Source organism: Sprattus sprattus (genome assembly GCF_963457725.1).
Source record: "Sprattus sprattus genome assembly, chromosome: 7".
Taxonomy (NCBI): Eukaryota; Metazoa; Chordata; class Actinopteri; order Clupeiformes; family Clupeidae; genus Sprattus; species Sprattus sprattus.
The window spans coordinates 33,043,536-33,064,856 of record NC_137926.1 but is presented as its reverse complement, the minus strand read 5'-3'; the positions used below and the strand labels follow the sequence as shown (position 1 = coordinate 33,064,856).

General features: G+C 38.2%; 2 protein-coding genes across 2 annotated transcripts; one reads left to right on the top strand and one right to left on the bottom strand.

Annotated features, from left to right (window-relative positions):
* Positions 1 to 2,306: 2,306 nt before the first annotated feature.
* On the top strand, positions 2,307 to 12,378 carry cep41 (centrosomal protein 41; the record flags this gene model as incomplete). The annotated part of the gene is made up of 11 exons (XM_080841510.1): positions 2,307 to 2,339; positions 2,438 to 2,501; positions 4,159 to 4,206; positions 4,983 to 5,044; positions 5,214 to 5,268; positions 6,437 to 6,578; positions 7,018 to 7,181; positions 7,990 to 8,057; positions 10,280 to 10,394; positions 10,504 to 10,668; positions 11,448 to 12,378. The coding sequence occupies 11 exons, from the start codon at positions 2,307 to 2,309 to the stop codon at positions 11,564 to 11,566; spliced, it is 1,035 nt and encodes a 344-aa protein (XP_080697636.1). The 3' UTR covers positions 11,567 to 12,378.
* Positions 12,379 to 12,575: 197 nt separating this feature from the next.
* LOC308368280 (carboxypeptidase A1-like) lies at positions 12,576 to 19,270 on the bottom strand (the record flags this gene model as incomplete). Its single annotated transcript, XM_080842425.1, has 11 exons — positions 12,576 to 12,763; positions 13,013 to 13,097; positions 13,363 to 13,562; positions 13,934 to 14,024; positions 14,180 to 14,290; positions 15,018 to 15,119; positions 15,360 to 15,461; positions 15,582 to 15,683; positions 16,743 to 16,877; positions 18,113 to 18,194; positions 19,206 to 19,270. The coding sequence occupies 11 exons, from the start codon at positions 19,268 to 19,270 to the stop codon at positions 12,576 to 12,578; spliced, it is 1,263 nt and encodes a 420-aa protein (XP_080698551.1).
* Between the last annotated feature and the right edge of the window lie 2,051 nt (positions 19,271 to 21,321).

The following is a 21,321-nucleotide window of genomic DNA, read 5'->3' as shown; positions in this document are numbered from 1 at the left end:
TTAAGCAAACCGATCAACTGAGACATCCTTAGGGAAAGGTTTGGGCAACACAGATTAAAAGAGAGAGGAAACCAACCAAACTACTGTAGTGCCAAGGTGTACCCACACACAGATCCACCATGCCGAGAGGAAACGAGATATCCGAGAACATCAGTTTCGGACCTCTCTGGCAGCATCTGGGGTAAATGTACATGGGTCTACAATCAGACGAAAATTGTTGGTTTTGATCGTGACCAAATAATTCTATCTCGGACTCATCTGTCCAAAGAAGGGACTTCCAGAAGGCCTTTGGTTTATCCAAGTGCTCTCAGGCAAAGTTGAAACGGGCAGTTTTGTTCTTTCTTGAGAGCAGAGGCTTCCTTCTAGCAACCCGATCATGAATGTCATGTCCATTCAATTTCTGTCTGATTGTAGACCCATGTACATTTACCCCAGATGCTGCCAGAGAGGTCCGAAACTCTTTAGAGGTGATGTGTGGGTTGACTTTTACCTGATTTATTCTTCTTCTGGTGCTTCTTGGTGATGGTCTTGATGGGCGTCCACTTCTAGGCAGAGATGCGGTCATGTTCAATGCCCTCCATTTCTAAATTCTTTGTCTTGGAAGGATGGATGAAGCGGGAATCTTTTGGAGATGGTCTTATAGCTTTCCCAAGACTGATGGGCTGTCAGTACCTTCTTCCTGATGTTCTCGGATATCTCGTTTCCTCTCGGCATGGTGGATCTGTGTGGGTACACCTTGGCACTACAGTAGTTTGGTTGGTTTCCTCTCTCTTTTAATCTGTGTTGCCCAAACCTTTCCCCAAGGATGTCTCAGTTGATCGGTTTGCTTAATTGACTAATTAAGCACCCAAATAAGTTTCACAGAATCTGTTACCTGCTTGACTTTACCAATTCAGCTGGGGGTTCACTTACTTTTGAAATAGACTAATTCCGTGTTTCATGTAGTTTTTTGGCTACTCAAACAATTCCCTCCAAACAAGTACATGCAAATGATAAACATAAACCTGACATTTCATCTTTGGAAAATTGGTGATGAAAAAAAATTAAAAATCATGCTAAAACAACAGAAAACTCTTAGTGCTCAAGGGGTTCACATACTTTCAAGTGGCACTGTATGCTGTACCCAGGATCCGTAAAGGCCCTCCTTCACGATACAACGTATGCTGTCTGTAGCCCAGTTTCATAGATTTGGGGGTTTTGGTATGTGTTTAGTTATGTTTAGTTATGTTGGCTGGCTGGCCCGACAGGTGATGGAGTTTTTGACGCATTACTTGTGGCTATAGGATACACTAAAGAGGAATGTCTTTCATCTCGATTTGAATATGGAAAGGATGTCTGCATCTCGGATAGAGGCAGGGAGATTATTCCAGAGGAGGGGGGCTCGGTAGCTGAAGGCTCTGCCTCCTATTGTGGTTTTTGATATTCTTGGAATTACGAGGAGGCCTGCACACGGAATGTTACCATTCTTCTACAGACTTGGTTGGTAGGATGGTAGGTCAGCTGCTCAGAGGTGAGGCTAAAGCTGTTGAATTTTAGAGCATCATAGTGGTACTGGAAACGTAGTGAAAACAGGAAGGGTGTCATTCATGTAAGATTTGTTTGTTAAATAACGACACTTCTAAATCCTGACATGGGTTTCTCTGCAACAGCAGATTAAATTGAAAATTGACTGCATTTATATAGTGCTTTTCTACTCAGAGCGCTATTAATGCCTCAGACATCTACCAATTCATACACCGATGGCAGAGGCTACTATCTGAGTTGCCAACCTGCGCATCGCAGCGGTTAGGGGTTCAGTGTCTTTCTCAAGGACACTTCGACACTTGGTGAGGGGGAGTTGGGATTGAACTAGCAACCTTCCGATTGCTTAATGACTCCTCCTGAACCACTGTCCATTAACCATTTCATTTCTACCTGTGGCATACATTTGAGATTATGTTTTCCATTACCTCATAATTACCCATGATAGATTTGTTTTAAGTTGACCACAAATTATTCTTTGAATTCATTGATTGATTTCCCCAATAAATTATGGTAATATGTAAGTAAAATATCTGAACAGATTTGAACAGATAGATATTGAGCAGTAGTGAATAGTTTGAAGTGATGCCCGTATTAATCATCAATTTTGTAGTTTAGATGAATAGATCTAAGACTGGAGGACTAATTTTGATACCTATGCTATATAGTATACAATCAAATTAACCTAGTATATAATATTGTAGCCTAGGCTTTATATACGTTTCTTTTGTGTGTGTGGTCAATTTTTTATGTTGTTGTTTAGCTCACAACCCAGTCATTTGAGGATGTCTGCAACACGTAATATTGGCAACAAAGAGGTAACCTGATGATATTACATTTTTATTCATGAAAGTCCCTGGATATTTCTATTTTCTGATGTTTAAGTGCAAATGCTAAAAGTTATGTTTCTTTGTAGTATTTGAAGAAAAAGATTCCACAAAATCCACGATACCAGCATGTGAAGTCAAGACTGGATACTGGTAGGCAGGTGTTAAAGTGCTCCTGAAATGAAGAAATTAGCCTGTTGTATAGGACAAGCACCTCTATGAACACATAGTTAGGCTACATGTTAATAGCCTAACGCAATGCAGACCTTAGCCTATTGGGCACTAAAACAGTCAGGACTCAGGCTCAATACTCTAAACATCTCATTATTGCTTTTCAACATCTTCCCTGAAGACTGATGGTTTTTCAAATTTATAATGGGTACCCTTCCACACCCCTTCAAAATAGCTATCTTGAGTTTCCATAAGACAAAGACCTTTTCCAAAGCTTTAAGCATCGATCAGGCAAAATTTGGTGACGGAAACAAAACTATTAAAAGTAAAGTTTGAAGGTAGGAAATGGAATACCTATTATGTCAACTGATACGGTTGCCTAGTAATGGGGTGCTATTGTTTTCATGTGGCTTTATCTTTCATTATAATTAATAAATCATTTCAACAACGGTGCTTGTAATTCAATATCGTTTCAGTTGTAATTCGAATTGAATTCAGTAGAAACAGTGCACTGTTGAATATAGGGGACACAATGTTGTTGAATATAGGGGACACAGTGACGGGAATATAGGGGACACAGTGTTGTTGAATATAGGGGACACACTGTTGCTGAATAAAGGGGACACACTGTTGTTGAATATAGGGGACACAGTGTTGTTGAATATAGGGGACACACTGTTGCTGAATATAGGGGACACACTGTTGTTGAATATAGGGGACACAGTGTTGTTGAATATAGGGGACACAGTGTTGTTGAATATAGGGGACACACTGCTGTACTTTGGTAGCATCACAAGACCCTAAGGAAGTCTGACTGTATCAGTCTGTATCACCCATGTTATCCATAAGTTAAAATTTCATTCACTCATTATGACATCTGCACTTGACAGACATGCACTGGCATGTATGTTATTTTTTTATTAAATCAATTTATATTTCTGCATTTATTAACATTACAATGCATCTTAAAAACAATTATTAGTATTTTTCCAGGCCTTAATTCAAACAATTTCTTTAAGTTGTGTCAAGTTTGTAAACAGTCCTAAGAGCTTCACCAGGTGTCAGACATGTCTTCTACCATTTTGTGTTTATAACTTAAAAATTCAAAAGAGACTCATGCAGGCTTCCCCCTCTACTTTGTTCCAACACACTGTATTCCAAAAAGGTCAGGTCTAATGAGCTTAGAGGCCAGGTGTGTTTTTCTCAGTAAACCCTGTAGTTCTTCGGCATGTCAAGGTGCCCTGTCCGGTCACACAGACTTAAACTATCATATCAAAGGCCTTCTTTATCAATGAAATGATCTGGTTGGACATCATTTTAACATTTATGTGACCTAAAGTAGGTAGCCACCATTCATTATTTGAAACCAACTGCCTTTTTCATGACTCTCTCAATTTTCTCCACCTCTGAAATAGCAAATCCATACACAGTCAAAGGCAGCCTTGTTATAAAACGGCAAACACCACAATTTCAGAATTATAAAAATGTATGAAAGTACCATGAATATAGGTTAACAGAATAACGTTTTTATTTTCTTGACAAGTGATTCGTATTAACTTAGTTGTTGTGTTATTTCATAACAAATGAGTACTGGTTTCATTTATATTTTGTTTGTATATTTGATTTTGATCCTGAATAGGCTGCAGCCTGACTAAGCAAATGGAGAGACTTGAAGAGATAAAGAAAAGTATGTATTGCTGAAATCTTAATTTCTGTTTTTCAAACAAAGTCTGTATTTTTGTATTTTTCACATTGTTTTGCTCAGACAAACATGACCGCAGTTTTATGTTGCACTACAGTATGATTAGCCTTAGTGTAAGGTTCATAGAAGTCTAGTCAGGCAAGACATTAGACATGTCAAAACTAACACTGTGCTAATTAGACTGAAATGCTCCTTTAGAATTAGTTACAGAGGAAGAGCTTAATGTAGTTGCATCAGCATCGCCAATTTACTCAGTTACGTTTAGTACCATCAAGTCATTACCTGATCTAGCCCTTTTCATTCAAAAGAACAGCGGTAGCACTGTCATAGGATGAATGACTGCTCTGTCCCAGTCACTCGTTTCCATATTCACCTAGATTTCTCATGGATAAAGACCTCTGTGGCTGGGCGGTAGTGGTAGTGGGGTAGTGCACCTTTTGCAAGGTCTCAAGACTTGATCAGCAACTTCATTGGAACAAGCCAGTAACTGTGTCGGTAGTAGGGTTCAGATTTGAAGTCACTTCAGGTGAAGTTTAAATTCAGTAGCATTTCGGAAAAATTACATCATCATGTTGTGCAGTAAGACAATGGATACAGGACAGATTAATTTCAGTAATTTGATGGAACAAGATGATAATTTAGCAGGTGATGCACATGATCCAGGTGAGATTATTTTGCAAATTAAAAACGTGTTGTTTTGATCAGCTTTGTCATATTGTAGTGAACAAATTAAAATATGTCAAATTGACCTATTTGCTTAGACTACAGATACAGAAAGGATGAACTTTTCAAGAGGCTTAAAGTGACAACTTTTGCTCAGCTGGTAAGTGAAACGTATTTATGCATGAAAATATCCGTTTATAATTGCTGTGCCATAACTTGTAATTTTACCATGTCTTTCCCTTAGTTGTCATTTCAGAGGTGATAAATAATTAAATTAAATAATATGGTAATACAATAACTACAGTGTGAAAAATAATTTCCCTTGTCAGGTGCTTCAAGTTACTTCAATCACAGATCTGAATGAGATGGAAACAGAAACACAAGGTACTGTGTTGATCAATGCAGTAATACAAAAAAAGAGAAAATTATGATCATTCAGAATCATTTTTCTTAGCTTTTAGGAACAAGCCCAATCATAAGATGCCTTTGCCCTGGTAATGCAAAATTGTCCTAGTGAGTAAACTGGAAATCATACTATTAGGGCAAGGAATAATTATAATTCTCAAAGCCTGTGAAATGAATAGAATCCGTAGCATTTTCTGTTTGGACAGGTTTTTTGACAGGCAAGACTTTTACATTTTATATTACAAAAGACTCATATTTGTCTATGATGATGGCTGTTCTATCTGGGATCAGTTGAATTTGATACAAATCAGTGTAATAATTTAAATTTTCCTGTTTACAAGGAACATTTTGTATGGATGATTAAGGTTCAATTTTAGTTCAGTCCAAAGATTTATCTACTTTAAAATGTCTAATTGTCAAATTAGACAAATGTACGACTTTTTTACAGTGCATGCCAAGTGAACGCACTCTGAAATGACAGCATTTAACTAGGTAGTTTAATAGATCGCTTTAATTTGGATATGTAAACCTAAGTTATGATGGTGTAGAACTATTAGGCACAGCCATACTTTGCAAGCAATGGTCCTGCCAAAGGGAGAGAGAAGAGGACATTTGTTTTCATTAGAGAGATCAATCATCAGCAACATGCTCACTTGATCAGTATGAAGGCCTTAGCATAATATGATAATCAGAAGAGGGAGAGGCTGTACGGCATGGTGTATGGGAATTTTGTTAGTGTTTAGTTTGATGAGTTCTGATTTTGATTAGTTATGTTGGCTGACATGGGTGCATGGGAATTTGAGTTCTATAAGGATAGCAACGGTGGCAGGATACAACACCAGTGCACAACTGGCTGTCCACAGCCACAACAAGCACCACATGCTGAATTGATTGTTTAATAAATGTAATTAATAATTCAAATTTGAAAATTTGAAATTCTGGTGTGCATTCTTTGGCTTCCATTAGCACTACTTTCTCAGTTTCACTGAGATGCACACCTTTTGTATGGACATTTAATTGAATGTCATTACTTGTTTTAGAGGTTGTGGAGGATTGACACTATGGAGCAAACAAATCACAATCCACAGTGGAATCCAATGAATCATTGGAAAAATGTGAAAGTGATTTGAATGTTTTTGACAAACAGATGATGCCTGTGGACAGCCAGAAACAGATGCCATCCATTTTGCAGACACATCAAGTAGGATACTGCAGCCCTCACCAACGCAGCTCAGTAATAATGACGAATCTGGAGATTCTGTATTTTCTCCTAGATCCACGCTTCAGAGGTAAAGCAAGTAGTCCTCATATGTTTATACATTGCAATTTGTAATAATCCTAATGGGTTAGGAGAACTAGCCCGTTAGCCTAAATTCTGTTGAAAATAAGACTGATTGCTGAAGTTAGGAATGCTTATAGCCATACTGTTACATTTATGCATTACTTTATTGTGAGTATTGATGGCTAGTCAGGATTCATTTTCTTTAAAAGCTTTATACAAATTCCTTTGAACTTCCAACTAACAATAGCTACATTGTCCAGACACAATGGCCCTCCATTAGATATACTCTTGGCCCTGCATTTGATATTCTCATGACCTCCAGGATCAGTTTGGTGTGATAGAGGCTAAAGATTGTTACTGTAAACACTCTACTGGAGCCAGGAGCAAAGAGTGTATTAGTGGGGACTGATAAAAGAGACCATTAGATTGACTTTCTTCTTTCTTAGTGTGATCAGTGGTGTTGGAGAACTGGACCTTGATAAAACTGAACCCAGCCCTGTTGATCTGGTGTCCAGTCCAAATGTTGAAGAGAGGCCTTACCCTGATTGTCCATACCTACTGCTAGATGTACGTGAACGAGACCTATATGACCAGTGTCATATCATCAGTGGTAAGAGACTTTTACACGCATTTTAATCTTACATGGCATTAAGATAGTATAGCATAATATTTATGCTTTTGGGGTACCCTAAAAACACTCATTGGACCTCATTCTCGAACACAGATAAGAAAAAGTTAAGAAGAAATGTCTACTTAACTCTACTTATGACGTTCCCAGGACAATTCTGGCATTCATGAAAGTTTTTTTATCTCAGAGTTTTCTTATCTGGTAGATACGATAATATTTGTATCATTAACAATTAGGTTTCACACTTATAGTCATAATTCTACGAGGCGCGATAATACATAAATAAAAGCACTACAGGACCACTGCAAATGGCAGTGAATCAATTAATACTTAACTCTAGACGCGTGGATAAAGCGGAATAGAATGGACACATCTACATTCTGCAACAGTACCTCCACCTCGGTGAAGTTATGTCTGCGTTTTCTGGACCAGTGCTCGTTTTCCGCCCTTTTACATGATTTTGATCAGTCTGAAGTTGCTTTCGTCTTGAAGTCTGCACACATCCCTTTAGTTGTGTGCTCTTATAAGGAGCTGGGAGGCGTTTATGTATGCAAGTTCAATATAAGTATCAGTGCACAGCTAAAGAAAATCTGGCAGGGATCTTACTTAGGGTTGGTCTTACGAAGTTCTTAAGAAGATATTTAAGAAGACACTTAAGAAAATGTTCAAGAATGTGGTCCATTGTTATCAGGTATTTTCCGCTTGTGTGAACTGTATTTGGAAGTACTTTATTTGTCTATATTGATGCAATTTTGATAATTTATTAATGATTGTCTTCAATCTTATACAGCATTTAGTTTCCCCATTGCAACCCTTTCACGGACAATGAACCCTTTCACCAAGGAAGTGCTGAATTATGTATCCTTGGAACTAATTTTTCTTGTTTCTGTCAAACATATTTTCTGTTGTTAAGAGACGTACAATTAGTTCTTACTAATTCTTAAGTCTTAAAGTTTTAACCTTTGTTAATTTTTCGACCCCAGCTGCTTCAGTTGGGGTTGAGGAATCCGTTTTAAGTCAATTCAATTTTATTTACAGTGGGGAAAACACCTTGAGCATGCATGCATCATATATTCTGTCTCTCACTGTTAAAATAGACCTACCATTACAATTATAGATCACATAAAACGAAATGCTATACAATTCTAGCGCGAGCGCTACTATCCATTTCAAAGTAGTATGAAGAAGGAATGGGCATTTCAAGCAAAAATACTACATTCCCTCCCTGCACGCACACACAAATACCTCATTCCCACTCACAGTGAAAACCATTTATTGAGCATTCATTTAACGTTATGGTATATCGTGTGGGAATTATGGTAGACTCCTTGCTAGCATGCCCGCCTCCCCATGCCAGTGGTTGCCAGTTCGAGTCCGGTGCGGGACTATTCTTGTCGACAGAACGCAGATTATGGTGGTGCTGTGACCCAGATTTAGGGGAGTGAAGGTAACTGTAGCCATCTGGTACAGTCCTGTGCAGTGAGTAAACCACAATCCCTGACACCTTAATGAGCTTGTCAACACAATGCAGATCACACATGTGTTATACATTGTTGGCAATGTGCAGAAGAACTTTGGACACAATTGTTAGGTTGGAAAGGGCAGCTGGAAGCAGGGGACAGCAACACGTTGCAGTGGAGAGTCTACAGTGAGAGGGGAAGAGAAAAGACATAATTGGAGATTGGAAATAGGTTTCCTAATAGATTGTCTTGTATAAGTAATTATAATGGTGCTCATGGCTATCAGCGTTGAAGACAATGGTCCTACTAGGAGAAGACACAAATTAGTACACAAATTAAAAGTGTGTTTAATTAGCCAGACATCAGAGAGTCTGTTGTCGACTTGTCTGATAGGCAACAGCTATTGTAGTGAAATGGGTTTGGCAGCACATAATCTAATAATGAATTAATTAAGTAATGGTATTTTAGGGTAGGGTGTGGCAGAACTGTTAAATGTTCAGTTGTTATGCCATAAATATGTTAACACTAGGTTAATATGGTCACCGCCATGTGTGGGCGGGTTAGACATTTTGAGAGAATTGGAATGCTATATATATCTTCCAGTCAGAGAACTCTGATAAGAGTTCAGTGTAGGGGCCTGGGGGTCTGTGTAGTAGAACAAGGGTGACTGTACATCTCCAATCTGGCCAAGGGCTGGGAGGAGTTCATTCATTCAAAGCTATTCTTCTGGTTTTAGCCATGTTTCAGTCAGACAGTATATCAATCAATATGTAAGTTAATTAATCAGTTGAGCTTTTTGTGTTAACCAAGTTTTAAATACATATTTATAGGTTTTTGTTAGGGTGGTAGTGTTTTTAAGGTGTATTCCCCTGCTGGGGAAAGAATGTTTAAACATGTTTGGCACAGACACCCTTGCTACGTGGCTTTGCATGGGGCACAGCAGAACGGCAGAGATGGATGCAGTATGCCACTTTATAGTGGATGGAAATACTTCTTTAATAATCGCCGGTATGTGTGATTGTGGGGGCCTGAGAGGATTATCTATTGTATGTTTATGTCTGATATATGGAATGAAGAAGAGATGTCTGCTTGGGGGAAGTTCGAGGTGGTAGGTGTGAGAGGGCATGAGAGGAACGTAATATTTGAGGTGCAGATGCCATTTGGTCTGGCTGTGCTTAAAAGGCTAGGGGGTTTATTAATATGATCTGCTGTGGCTGTGGTTAAAAGGCTGGGGGGTTTATTAATATGATCTGGTATGTGAAATGTACCCAGATCTGACAGCAGATTTAGTTTACATAGCAACACCATATCCTGCTGCTTGGCGAACTGGATGTGAACGTTTTTCTAGGATTGAAAACAACTCAATTAACCTCAACCATTATCACTGCTGCACAAGTGCAATACAGTTACTTCAGTATTTCCTGTCTCTCAGCACTTTATTTCTGAATGTATGTTTATATTTATGAATGTATTTATATTTCCCTCTAATTTGTAGTAAGATCTTGCTATTGGCCTCCAGGCTGTTGCTTTTGTCCACATACACCTATTTCCTGTGAGTGTGAGTTGACTTTGGAATAACATAAAAAAATGTAATGGATCTTTAACAATGAAACCCTATAGAAAAATGCGATTGGAAAGATCATCATCGTCTATGATGAAGATGAGCGGGTGGCAAGTCAGGCTGCTACTACAATGTGTGAACGGGGTTTTGAGAACCTCTTCATGCTCTCTGGAGGTAAATCTTCATTCTTCAAAATGACTTCTTTCATTCAGGCTAATATGATTTCTACCTTTATTGCATGATGTGCATACAGTGATACTCATTGAATCTGTTTTTTTTATAGGCTTGAAAGTTGTAACACAGAAATTTCCTAATGGAATGACAACAGGTTCAAGTCCTCAGTACGTAGGCTCACCTGAAACTGTGAAGAAATGGAGATTCACTGCTGAAGACCTGGACAAGATTCAAAATAATTTTACGGAGTGTTTTATGCCTAGTAACCCCAACAGTGAGTATAAGAGTTCATTCTAGGCATGAATTTTGTTTCACCTTGTGACTGCGGAAGCAAGTTAGTGACATTAAATGCAAACTTGGCACAACATTTTGTAGTACATATATTAACTTGTAAAATAAGACTATATCAAATAATTTGTGACAATAAGAGTAGGAACATATGTACACATATAACATTTTTAAATCTTTGTAGCATTTTGTGAATGACCAACCTACTCACTTGAGTATCCCAAGGTATGCATAAGGCTTAACCTGAGAGCAATAACCTGGCGATCTGATACAAAGCCATAGCATTAGATCAGGATCATCATTTTACAAGCAAGTTACAGTGACTGTGAAATACTCTTTGCAACATGCACACACATTCCTTGAACAAAACGTTACTAGCAGCTATCTTGCTCCACACTGCTACGTTACTGTACTGTACTCTAGATTGTTACATCCTAGCTAGCTAGCTATGCTAGATACCTCTCCGGGGGGGAGGGGGTGTTGATCCGTTTGGGATCACAAACCTGGGTTAGGGTAAAAGGAAGTGAAGCTTCTCCTCATCACCGTCAACACCATTCTGTAACAGTCAGTGGGGAAAAAATGGGTAATGATGGTCTTGGGGAAGTGGTAATTTTGAAGTGTGATCACATGGTCAAATCCCCCCTGGAGTGGAGACCTATTTTTTTTTCTCACTAAAACTTCATTGAAGTTTGGGGGATTTTAGTTCAAATGACCTTTACAATTTAGCTATGGAAGGCTCAAATACCTTTTCTGATTTTTTTGTAGGCCGTCTCAGCAGAATGTCTTCAGGCAGCGCACAGTCCAAATCATCTCGTGGGGAAAGTCAGCAGTCCCTCTCACTGACTGACAGGGTAAAAGTGCAAAGTGCCAGACCCTGGAAGTAACCAGAACCATCACATCTTCCCACATGTGATGGAAACATATTTCCACTCCACTATAATGTGTGCACATTCGATCACTTCAGAAAAGAGTTGTTTGCTTTTCTTTCTTCCACTAATAAATCTTACTTTACTATGAAATTGCACATGTGAAGCAACAGTAAGCTACAGGTGGTCAGTTCAGGGTTGTATGTAACACTTGGATTTGATGCAGCAGGGCATTAACCATTGTTAGTCAGTGGGACAAATCTCTGTTCAAAATGTATTTTCCCCAAATGTTACATATAAAATGTAAGATCCCAAATGATATGTCACTGGTCAATGAGAAAGCTTTCTTAATATTTCATAGATATTATATGTGCATATGAATTTTTCATTTCTTTTTAAAAGTATCTGCAGTTTGTTTTAGTTATGCTTATCCGGTAACATTTACATCCTTTGTCAACCAGTGAAGTGCTACTGACTAAAGTGTGCCTTATAGGACAAATGCAATATCATGTTCATGAAATGGGACGTGGGAATTGTAGTTCTTTGCATATTTCGATGCCCATTTGGCATACTTTGGAAGTTTTTTAATGGTAGGCTGTTTTGTAGAAACGTTAAGTATGCTATCAGTCAGACTGATGGCTGTTCTGTAGAAACGTTAAGTATGCTATCAGTCAGACTGATGGCTGTTCTGTAGAAACGTTAAGTATGCTATCAGTCAGACTGATGGGTGTATGTGTCCATTTCCATGGTGATTTGTCAAATGCAATTTTTTTCAGACACATTTAAATTTTGATGATTTCTTTTTCAGACAAATTCTATTTTGTTGATTTCTTGTTCAATAAAAAGAGCATTGCTTTTTGGTTTAGGACCACTATTATTGTCACTGTTATTTATTTTCATTTTAAGAGTTAGGCCAGAAGTTGACATTATAATCAGATGTTACACAAAACACCAAATAAAGAAACAAAGATTACTTTGCAGTTCTATTTAATGTTGATGTAACAATTTCCCTTGTCAGTGTATTTCTTTAAAGGGTGTTAGTGTTTGTATGCTCCATGATGGCAATTAGAGCGAGCCATGTCTCCTGGGCGGTTGGAAGGATCTGACTGGCTGGCAATATGAAACCATAGCGACCAGTATCCCTCAGCTCAAATGTATATGAGTACTTGATGCCTTGGTTGTAGGTCCAGTCAATGGTGCCGCCACTGGCCTGGTCTGTTGGATAAAGGATAAGAAATAGTAAGATGATATTTATCTCATCTTTGGCTCCTCACTTGCAGTCACAAATGGCAGTATGATTCTAAAGACATTTTGTAGAAGAGGTATTACACAGTGCTTACTTCATGGATCATTCAGAGAAGGATGTCTCACACAAAACACACCTTGATAGTTCTTGACTTATCTACAAAGCTGTTTTTAGCATGACCCACATGAAGGTGAGCGTTAACAGTAATGGATACTTACAGATGGTGTTGATAATGCTGCCATATCTGTAGCGTGTACCGTAGAGAGAAGCCAGGTCAGTTATGGCCTTCTTTGCCAGGTCATGCTGCAAATGTTAAATGGATTCATTGAATTAGGTATTATATGCGGATGTAGTATGTATTTTTTGCTCGCTTAGATGCTTCTAGGCTGAAAATCTTAAAGGCCAGGTGAAAAACCTAATTTCTCAATTATCTGTTCTCACTGTCATGTATTCTTTTAAACATGTTTGTATATTTAAGGCATTGTTGTTATCCACAAAATAAAAAGGGAAAACTGATCAAATATGAACACATTTTGCAATATATACATCCACTACCCTCCAGACGTACCAGTTCTTGTTGGTCTTTCACAGGTGTTCTGGTGTACCCATAGGGGTACAGAAGCATTTGGGAATAGCTGTGGATGGACACAAAGGCCTTGAGGTTTCCGTGAGACGTAACAAAGTCCACAATGGATTTCACCTCCGACTCAGAATGAGCACTTGGTCCACGGTATGTCTCTGAGCAAGGACTCCCACTTGCACCAGCACCTATCCAAGAAAGTCAATTCTCATCAAAGCCAGTCAAAATAGGAAATGATCATTACAATCTTACAAACATTCCTAGTGTCTGTTAGCCTTTATTTACATTTAGTCATTCAGCAGATGTTTTTGTCCAAAGACAAGGGAGAGAACAATCAAGCTGTGAGCAATAAAGACCTAGTGTAACAATAAATACTACTTTACCTAAGAAATAGAAAAAAGTGCAGGAATGTAACTGCTGTAAGTGCAAGTTAAGTACTTTATGTGTGGCGAAAGCTGCATTCCAGAAAACAAACTGCAAATACAGTGAGCAAAGTCTCTTGAGAAACAGGACATGCCAGACAGATGTCTTTTCCCTGAAAGCAACAGGTATAACACACCTCCAAAACCTGCATCCCAGTTTCTGTTGGGGTCCACTCCAACACAAGAAGAGCCACGGTTGGGTTTTCTGGTCTTGCGCCACATACGATTCTTTGAACAAAAGAGTGCTTGGAGTTGGCTTGAGTTTTCTTATGTTGTTGCATGCATTCAATCTTGCAGTAATTCAACTACAAATGATAAACTTCACTTCTGATGGCCACATCACATTCTTGAGTGTTTGTAATCACAATGAAACATAAACTTACAGTTGTGTGAGTGTAATGGTAACCATCTGGGTTGGTGACGATTTCTAGGAAGATGTCCATTTTGTCAAGAATTCCAGTAATAATGGGATCCCTTCCATAGTCTGTCACAATCTGATCAATGAAATATAACCAGGTACATATTACAGGTCATTAAAACATGAATCAAGGAAAACTGTCTCAGATATACATTTACTAAGAAATAACCCATTCAATCTGCTGCAGAACAAATCTGATGATAAATTTTAATTAAGACAGACCTGTAAAGTTTATATTTTCTTTCAATAGCGCAAATTATACGTTTATGCAAATAGGTATCAGTTCCAAAGGAGGATATTGGTTCTGATGGTCATTGGGTCTCCTCTATCTCCTAATTTCTATGTGTTACATATTGTTTCTGTACAGAGCTTTACTCAACGGTGTTGGTAACATACTGTAAAATGGCGTTGATACTTTTACAACCCTCAGCTGATTTGCTGTCACAATACCCAAATGGGAGGCTGGATACAATCACAAAGTCACAAATCACAATCACAAAGTATGTCAAACGGTACGTTTAGTTTCCATCTACAGCTAACACATTTAGTTTACATCTTACACATTAGGTTACATCTACAGCTTACAAATAAAGTTTACATCTACAGCTAACAAATGTAGTTTACATCTACAGCTTGCATCTTTATATTTGGCAAAGTGGTGTGTGTGATGTGTATAGTATTTTACATTTCATATGTGCAGTTTTGTGAATTGTGTGTAGAGTTTTGAAAAACGAGACCTAGTTCCAGAAAACGTGTGTACATAGTTGTGAAAACAAAATAAAAATAGAATATAAAGATTTAACCTTCTTTGCAAACCAGGTTCCACTGGCCGGAGTAACCCACTCCCGGGAGTGTATTCCAGTATCAATCCAGATACCTGGACGATTTGATCCACCTGTGCTAAACTAACAGAGAGATAATCGGGAAACATCAGTGCATGAAGATATCAGATGCCACAACACTTATTTCAGCCTCAGTTTGCAAGCTTTATTACATGATAGAAAGGTATTTGGAACACAATAGTATCAGCCATGGTAGTTAGCTTAGTGAGTAGCACATCTATGTGGTGTTTAAGAGTGAGATTTACAGTACAGTTTGTCTAGTTAGAAACTTTGAAGAAATCTTGGATGTTGGTAGAGATTTACCTTCAGCACATTCAGAGGACGACCCTCATAACTCTGGCCAATAACAATTTTGCTAACAAGGTTAGGGTTCTCAGCCACCAGCATGTCCATGAAACTGTATATCTGAAATGATATACAGATACATTTCATATTCATGATTTAAACAACTCAAGTGGTGTACAACTACAAAACAGTCAACCAAGATGTAAGAATGAATCTTGGGTCACCACAGGTGAAGCTAACCTCAGTCAGGGTGTGGTAGTTGGCATAATCATAGGCATCTGTGTTCTTGATCTGGCCTGCACGAGCATGAAACATCTCTTGCTGCTCCTCATCCAGGAAATCCTACAGACAAAGTGTGTGTGTGTGTTTGCAGTGCCAAAAAAGCTTTAGTAAATAGGTAAATCATTTTGTCCCATTAACTCTTATTGGATTAGTTGCCCTCATCGCCACATATCTAGTTGTGCTACAATTCTCAGAGGGTAATCTATACCTTGATTAGACTTTATTTCATGTTAATTAACCATTTAAGTAAGGTGACCTATGTGTCCTTTCAGATAAAATCACGAAATTAACTAAATAAATACGATGAGAAACTATTTAATAATGTAAAACTAAATTATTAGCAGCAATGTCATATGTGACATACACAAATTATAGTACCAATGGATTTGAAAACATTTAACAGGTGATCCTTATCCTTCCCATATGACAAAATATGTATGTCCATCAAAAAATTGAATATGTATTCATGCCAATAATTGACTGATAAAGAAGAAGCAAGATGGGCTGAGCTGAATAAGCACTATTACCAGAATAGAGAAAAAGCGGCAAAAAGGGAATTGTTGGACAAAGTAATACAAAAGGAAAATGGAAAGCAGTATGTAGAGTGCAAAAGAGTGAATACACATGTAGACACGGTGAAATGAAAGGAAAACGAGTAGAGTATGGAAGGTGCCTCTTACTTATCAATACACTTTACATTATATTGAGAGGGACAGGGAGAGAGGGAGCCGGTTGACAGTTAAGCACAGGTGTAATTCATTATGTCAAAATGACTCACTGTAAGTCTACTTACAATGTTAGTCACTGTAAATTACTAGTTTTTCTCTAATAATTTGAAAAAGTTCACAAAAATGGAAATAACAGAGATAATTACAAAAGAATATCGAGGATGCCTCTTATCAATACTCTTAGCTATATAGTTAGGCTATTTTGAGAGGGAGCCTTCATATCGAAATTTGACAGTTAAGCACAGGTGCACCCCTTGTGTTTCTCATAACTGCAAACACATAAGAGTTTCTTCTGTGATCAATGCATTTGGCAGGTATACTACATTTGTTTTACTTTTAAGACAAATTTCAAGAATAATGCTCAGTGTGATAACCAAATATCTTTGCTGACCTGAAGATTCTTAATCATTACTGAATAATGAATGTTGTTGGAATCCAGGTAATTCTTGACCATCTGAAGGCTCTGGAAAGGAACACGAACATCCACTGGAAGAGTTGGATGAGCTGGCTCTTTCCAAAAGTCCAGCTGAGGGAAGAGAGACACAAGCCATATTTTACTTCACATACTTGATTTATCATTTATTTTACATTATAAACTGTCCTCTTACTTATTATTTTAAGAATACAAACACCCGAGAAGTCACACAATTTAATTTAGTTAGATGTTAATGTTTTTATTTGTTTGAAGGTGCATTATGTATAGGCTAACAACAACTTCTCTTTCTAATTTAGAGCCACTGCCACTTTGCCACTCCAATATGTGTATTTTGTTATTAATGCCAGCAAAAATGTGCCAAATAAAATGTATGTTCTTGTCTCTACCTCAGACAACAACACTCATACCTCATTTTCACTGACATTTCATGGTGGGTTTGCTGCCTGCTTTTGCCATTTAGCCAATAGAGTGTAGTCTAGTCCTATTTACTGTATATTCATAAGTATATTAAAGTGGATGTTTCTGCGGGAGGAGAGAGGGTGGAGTGTGATGCTCATGCATGTGTGCTCGATTTTTCATTGATTGGAATGTAAAAGGAGAGATGCCAAGAAGCTTGTATGTACACGGTTAACATGTAAAAAATGTGTTTGTGTGCAGTTTCCCAGCGTTGTGCATTTTCTGTGTTCTTTATGAAGTCTACGCAAGGCTTTGTACATGAAGCCCCTGGTTCTGCTAAAACCACTTGAAACTCAGCACTCTAAAAACAGTGGAGATGCTTGTGGATGTCAGGAAAAGCCTCACCTCACCCCATCACCCTATGTGGGTGCCTCACCTGTCCCATCACCCTATGTGGGTGCCTTACCTGTCCCCATCACCCTATGTGGGTGCCAACTCTACCTGTCCCATCACCCTATGTGGTTGCCAACTCTACCTGCTCCATTACCCTCCCCATTTCCCCACGTGCATTTTCAAAATAGTTTAACACCTCTTATGCGAGTCTCACACTATTGTGTTATGTATTTCTATACCATAAGTAAAACATGATATATAGGTTGAAGGTCCAGCTCATTCAACCTAAATTAAATGGTGGTGGTTAAATGGTTAAATTAACAATCTCTTCACCAAAGCTAACATCACTTTGTCTCAAATTCAAAATGTTTAATTAATTAAATATATCACAATCACTTTTAAAAAGCTGTGTTTTGGATCAGATATTGCCCAAATAACTTTGTTGCTATTTAACCACTCCTGGTATATATTATAATTTACAGTTTTATATAACATCCATGTAAAATAATGCCTCTGTATGGCACTTCCTGTTTTACCTGAAGCTCCTCAACTTCAGAGAGTTCCTTTAAAAGACTTATTTGAGTATCATCTTTTGCAGTGATGCGAAGGACTTGATGCCTAGGAAGATATCAATTTGTATGTCAGTGTTGCAAGCAACATTTTACTTATCAGGACACAGGGCATGCACAAGTGTTACTATAGTAGTGCTTAGAAATTGTTACATCAAACCATCACTAATGGATTTTATAGTTTAATATGTCCATCCTGAAAAGTGCAGTGTAGATCGATGACCCACTTCATTACTCTGAGCATGAGGCTTCAGTTTTCAGGTTTTGTCTTACCTATATAATAGCTAGAAGATCATACCCTATCTCATACAATGTGTTAACAAGCTCAAGTTTTGCAAGCTCTGTTGTTTTCTAGACTAGACAAATGCAATGCTGTTCTAGTGGGCCTGCCTGCATGTTGAGGCTATTGCAGACGATCCAGAATACAGTGGCACATTTGGTCAGCCAAAAAAAGACACATGCAATTCCTCTCAGCTCTCTTGGCTATTGGAGGGCCACTGGATCAGCACCTACCATTTCAATTTCATTATTCAAATTCATTCCCCCTCTCAAACACTGTGTCATTTTTGCCGCTGTGGCATAAGAGTACAGTCAAGACTCTTTTTTTATTCATGGTTCTTCAGTGGCCATTCCAGCCTAGTGCATAAGAAGCGTTTGGAAACTCACCTTTTTAAACTGCATCTGTAATGCTAATCTATTTGTTACAGCCATACAAGTTTGAAGATAATTATAGTTTTAGTATTATTATGTTATTTTCAAATCTTTTGTAAGTCTCTTTGAACAAGTTTTGTAATTTAAAATTCTAAAACATTGATATCATTCTATGCTTTATGCATTCATTTCATTATATTATATAATTTAGATGCATCAGCTTACAGCCATTCCACACTCAGCACGCCCAAACTTGCAACCTAAGTACTGTCGGGCCTGTTAAGTGTTTGGATGGGACACTTCCGATGAAAGTGTCCGCAAAATACTTTATACCTTATTACATATCATTTTTGGAAAATAAGAAATTTCACTTATTGTCACAGCATAAAATGTTCGTTGCACAACTCACCCCTCAAAACTCTCTCGACAGAGCGCAACCACAATCAATGTGGCAAAAATCAGAAGTCCCCTCATTCTGAGTAGAGTGGTTATTCATAGTCAGAGCCTTCTTTTTATTGCAAAAAGGTATGGGCACGTGCTCTCATGACCAATGACCTTCCTCCATTTGTACAGTTTGACAAATAGGTCCTGCTGCTGCTTTTCCCACATGTTGATACTATTTCTAGTGTCAGAAGACTGATGAGAATGCACCATCTGTATCTAAAACCTTTTCCATTCCTCCAGATAACATCAAATGTTTACTGAAACACATTCAGTGCAATGCCAAAAGCGCAGAACCTAATTCTAAAGGTTAGTGGGGCTTTATAATAACCATTCTCTATAGGCCTGTAAGTGTTATTTCTTATTTTCCAATAGGGAAAAGGTCAAGGTTAAGTATTTCACAGATTAAATACAGCTTTTATCCAAAGTGATAAGCATCTGGTATTCCCAGGCATTCGCCCATCCAAATTCTAAAAACATGCCCAGGTTGCGAGATTGGACAAAATCGTGTGTGCTCAGTGTGGAATAGCTGTATGCAATTTGCAACATTAACAATAACAAATATAATACATAATGCACTTAATAATATTAGGGATAACAAGAGGAAAATACAAGTGCATGCAGAGCAAAAATAAAACATTTCCAAAGAAATATAAAATAAAAGATTAGAACATTTAATGCAAGGCAGAAAATAAAAAAAATTCGCAATATGGTTCCAGGTCACATTTAAGACCCCCATCTAATGTTAATACAGTGCTGTACACCGCGTTCCACATTATTATGCAAATTGGATTTAAGCGTCATAAACATCATTTTTTTTGTTTTTAAATTAAAGTCATGGGTGGTATTGTGTCTCAGGGCTAATTGAATGATTGAAATTAATCTCAGACAACTGAGATAAAAAGTTTGCCAGGTGAGCCCAATCAAAGGAAAACTACTTAAGAAGGATGTTCCACATTATTAAGCAAGCTACATGTTATATAGCCTGGGTGCCATCCGTTTGTACACGTTCCACTGATTGCTGCCTTCTGATTGTGGACAAACGGATGACACCCAGGCAGGCTACATGTCTCAGGCAAAATGGGGAAGAAAAAGGATCTCTCTGCTGCTGAAAAGCGGCAAATAGTGCAATACCTTGATCAAGGTATCACAACATTGGATATTTCCAAAAGAATTGAGCATGATCATCGGACGGGGGAGAAATTTGTCACTGATTCACAGCACAAGTGGGTTCGTTCAGACAAAGGCAAGATAAGGAATATTTCTGCCAAACAAATGCGTAGGGTCAAGACAGTGTAACAGACTTTAACCAGCCCTCTACAATAATTATAAATAAAATCTCTGTGCGGTAAAAGAACATGCAGCGGAGTCGTGGGCACAATCTGTCATCAGTTTTAATACACCTGCAACAAAGCAGTAATTGGCGATCACACACAAGGGTAGCAATGCTGGTATCCCTAAGATCAGGGGTTTCCAACCTTTTCGACTCCGATGCCCAACTTTTGTATTTGTAACAGGTAGGGGCCCAACAGACACCCCGCTTATTTTAGCGAATCTATATACCATTAGGCTAATTAGTGTGCTTGCCCGAAGGGAAGCACAGTATTGTTATCGTCAAGTTTTCTTTATTTATTTATTCTCCCCGTTTTTCTTGCAGCTAACTACTCCTCGCCCGAATGAGCTAGAGACGCCATTCAAACACCAAAACGTCCGGCCCGATCCGGTGCAGGTTGCTATGACTTTTCGTGGCGGTACTCCTTGCCACTCCTTTTTTATTCCTCTTTTTTCATCACCTTTTTCCCCCATAGACTTGCATGGCAGAGCGCTCTGCCATTATGACATCATAATAGGGTCATTAAACTGGCTTGCAGCTGTGCTTCACTGACACCTGCGCCAAATTCAAGGAACCTCGTCTCTCAGTCCCTCTCAATTCAACTTTGAAAAAGAATAAGAGTAACTAGAATGCGTTTCGTGAACGAACTGCGAGAGTGTGCTTGCTCTGTGACAGAGAGAACAAGTGCCTATGAATTAACATGTATTTACATCTACTCAATCAGTGTAGTGGGGCCTTCTTCCAATATATT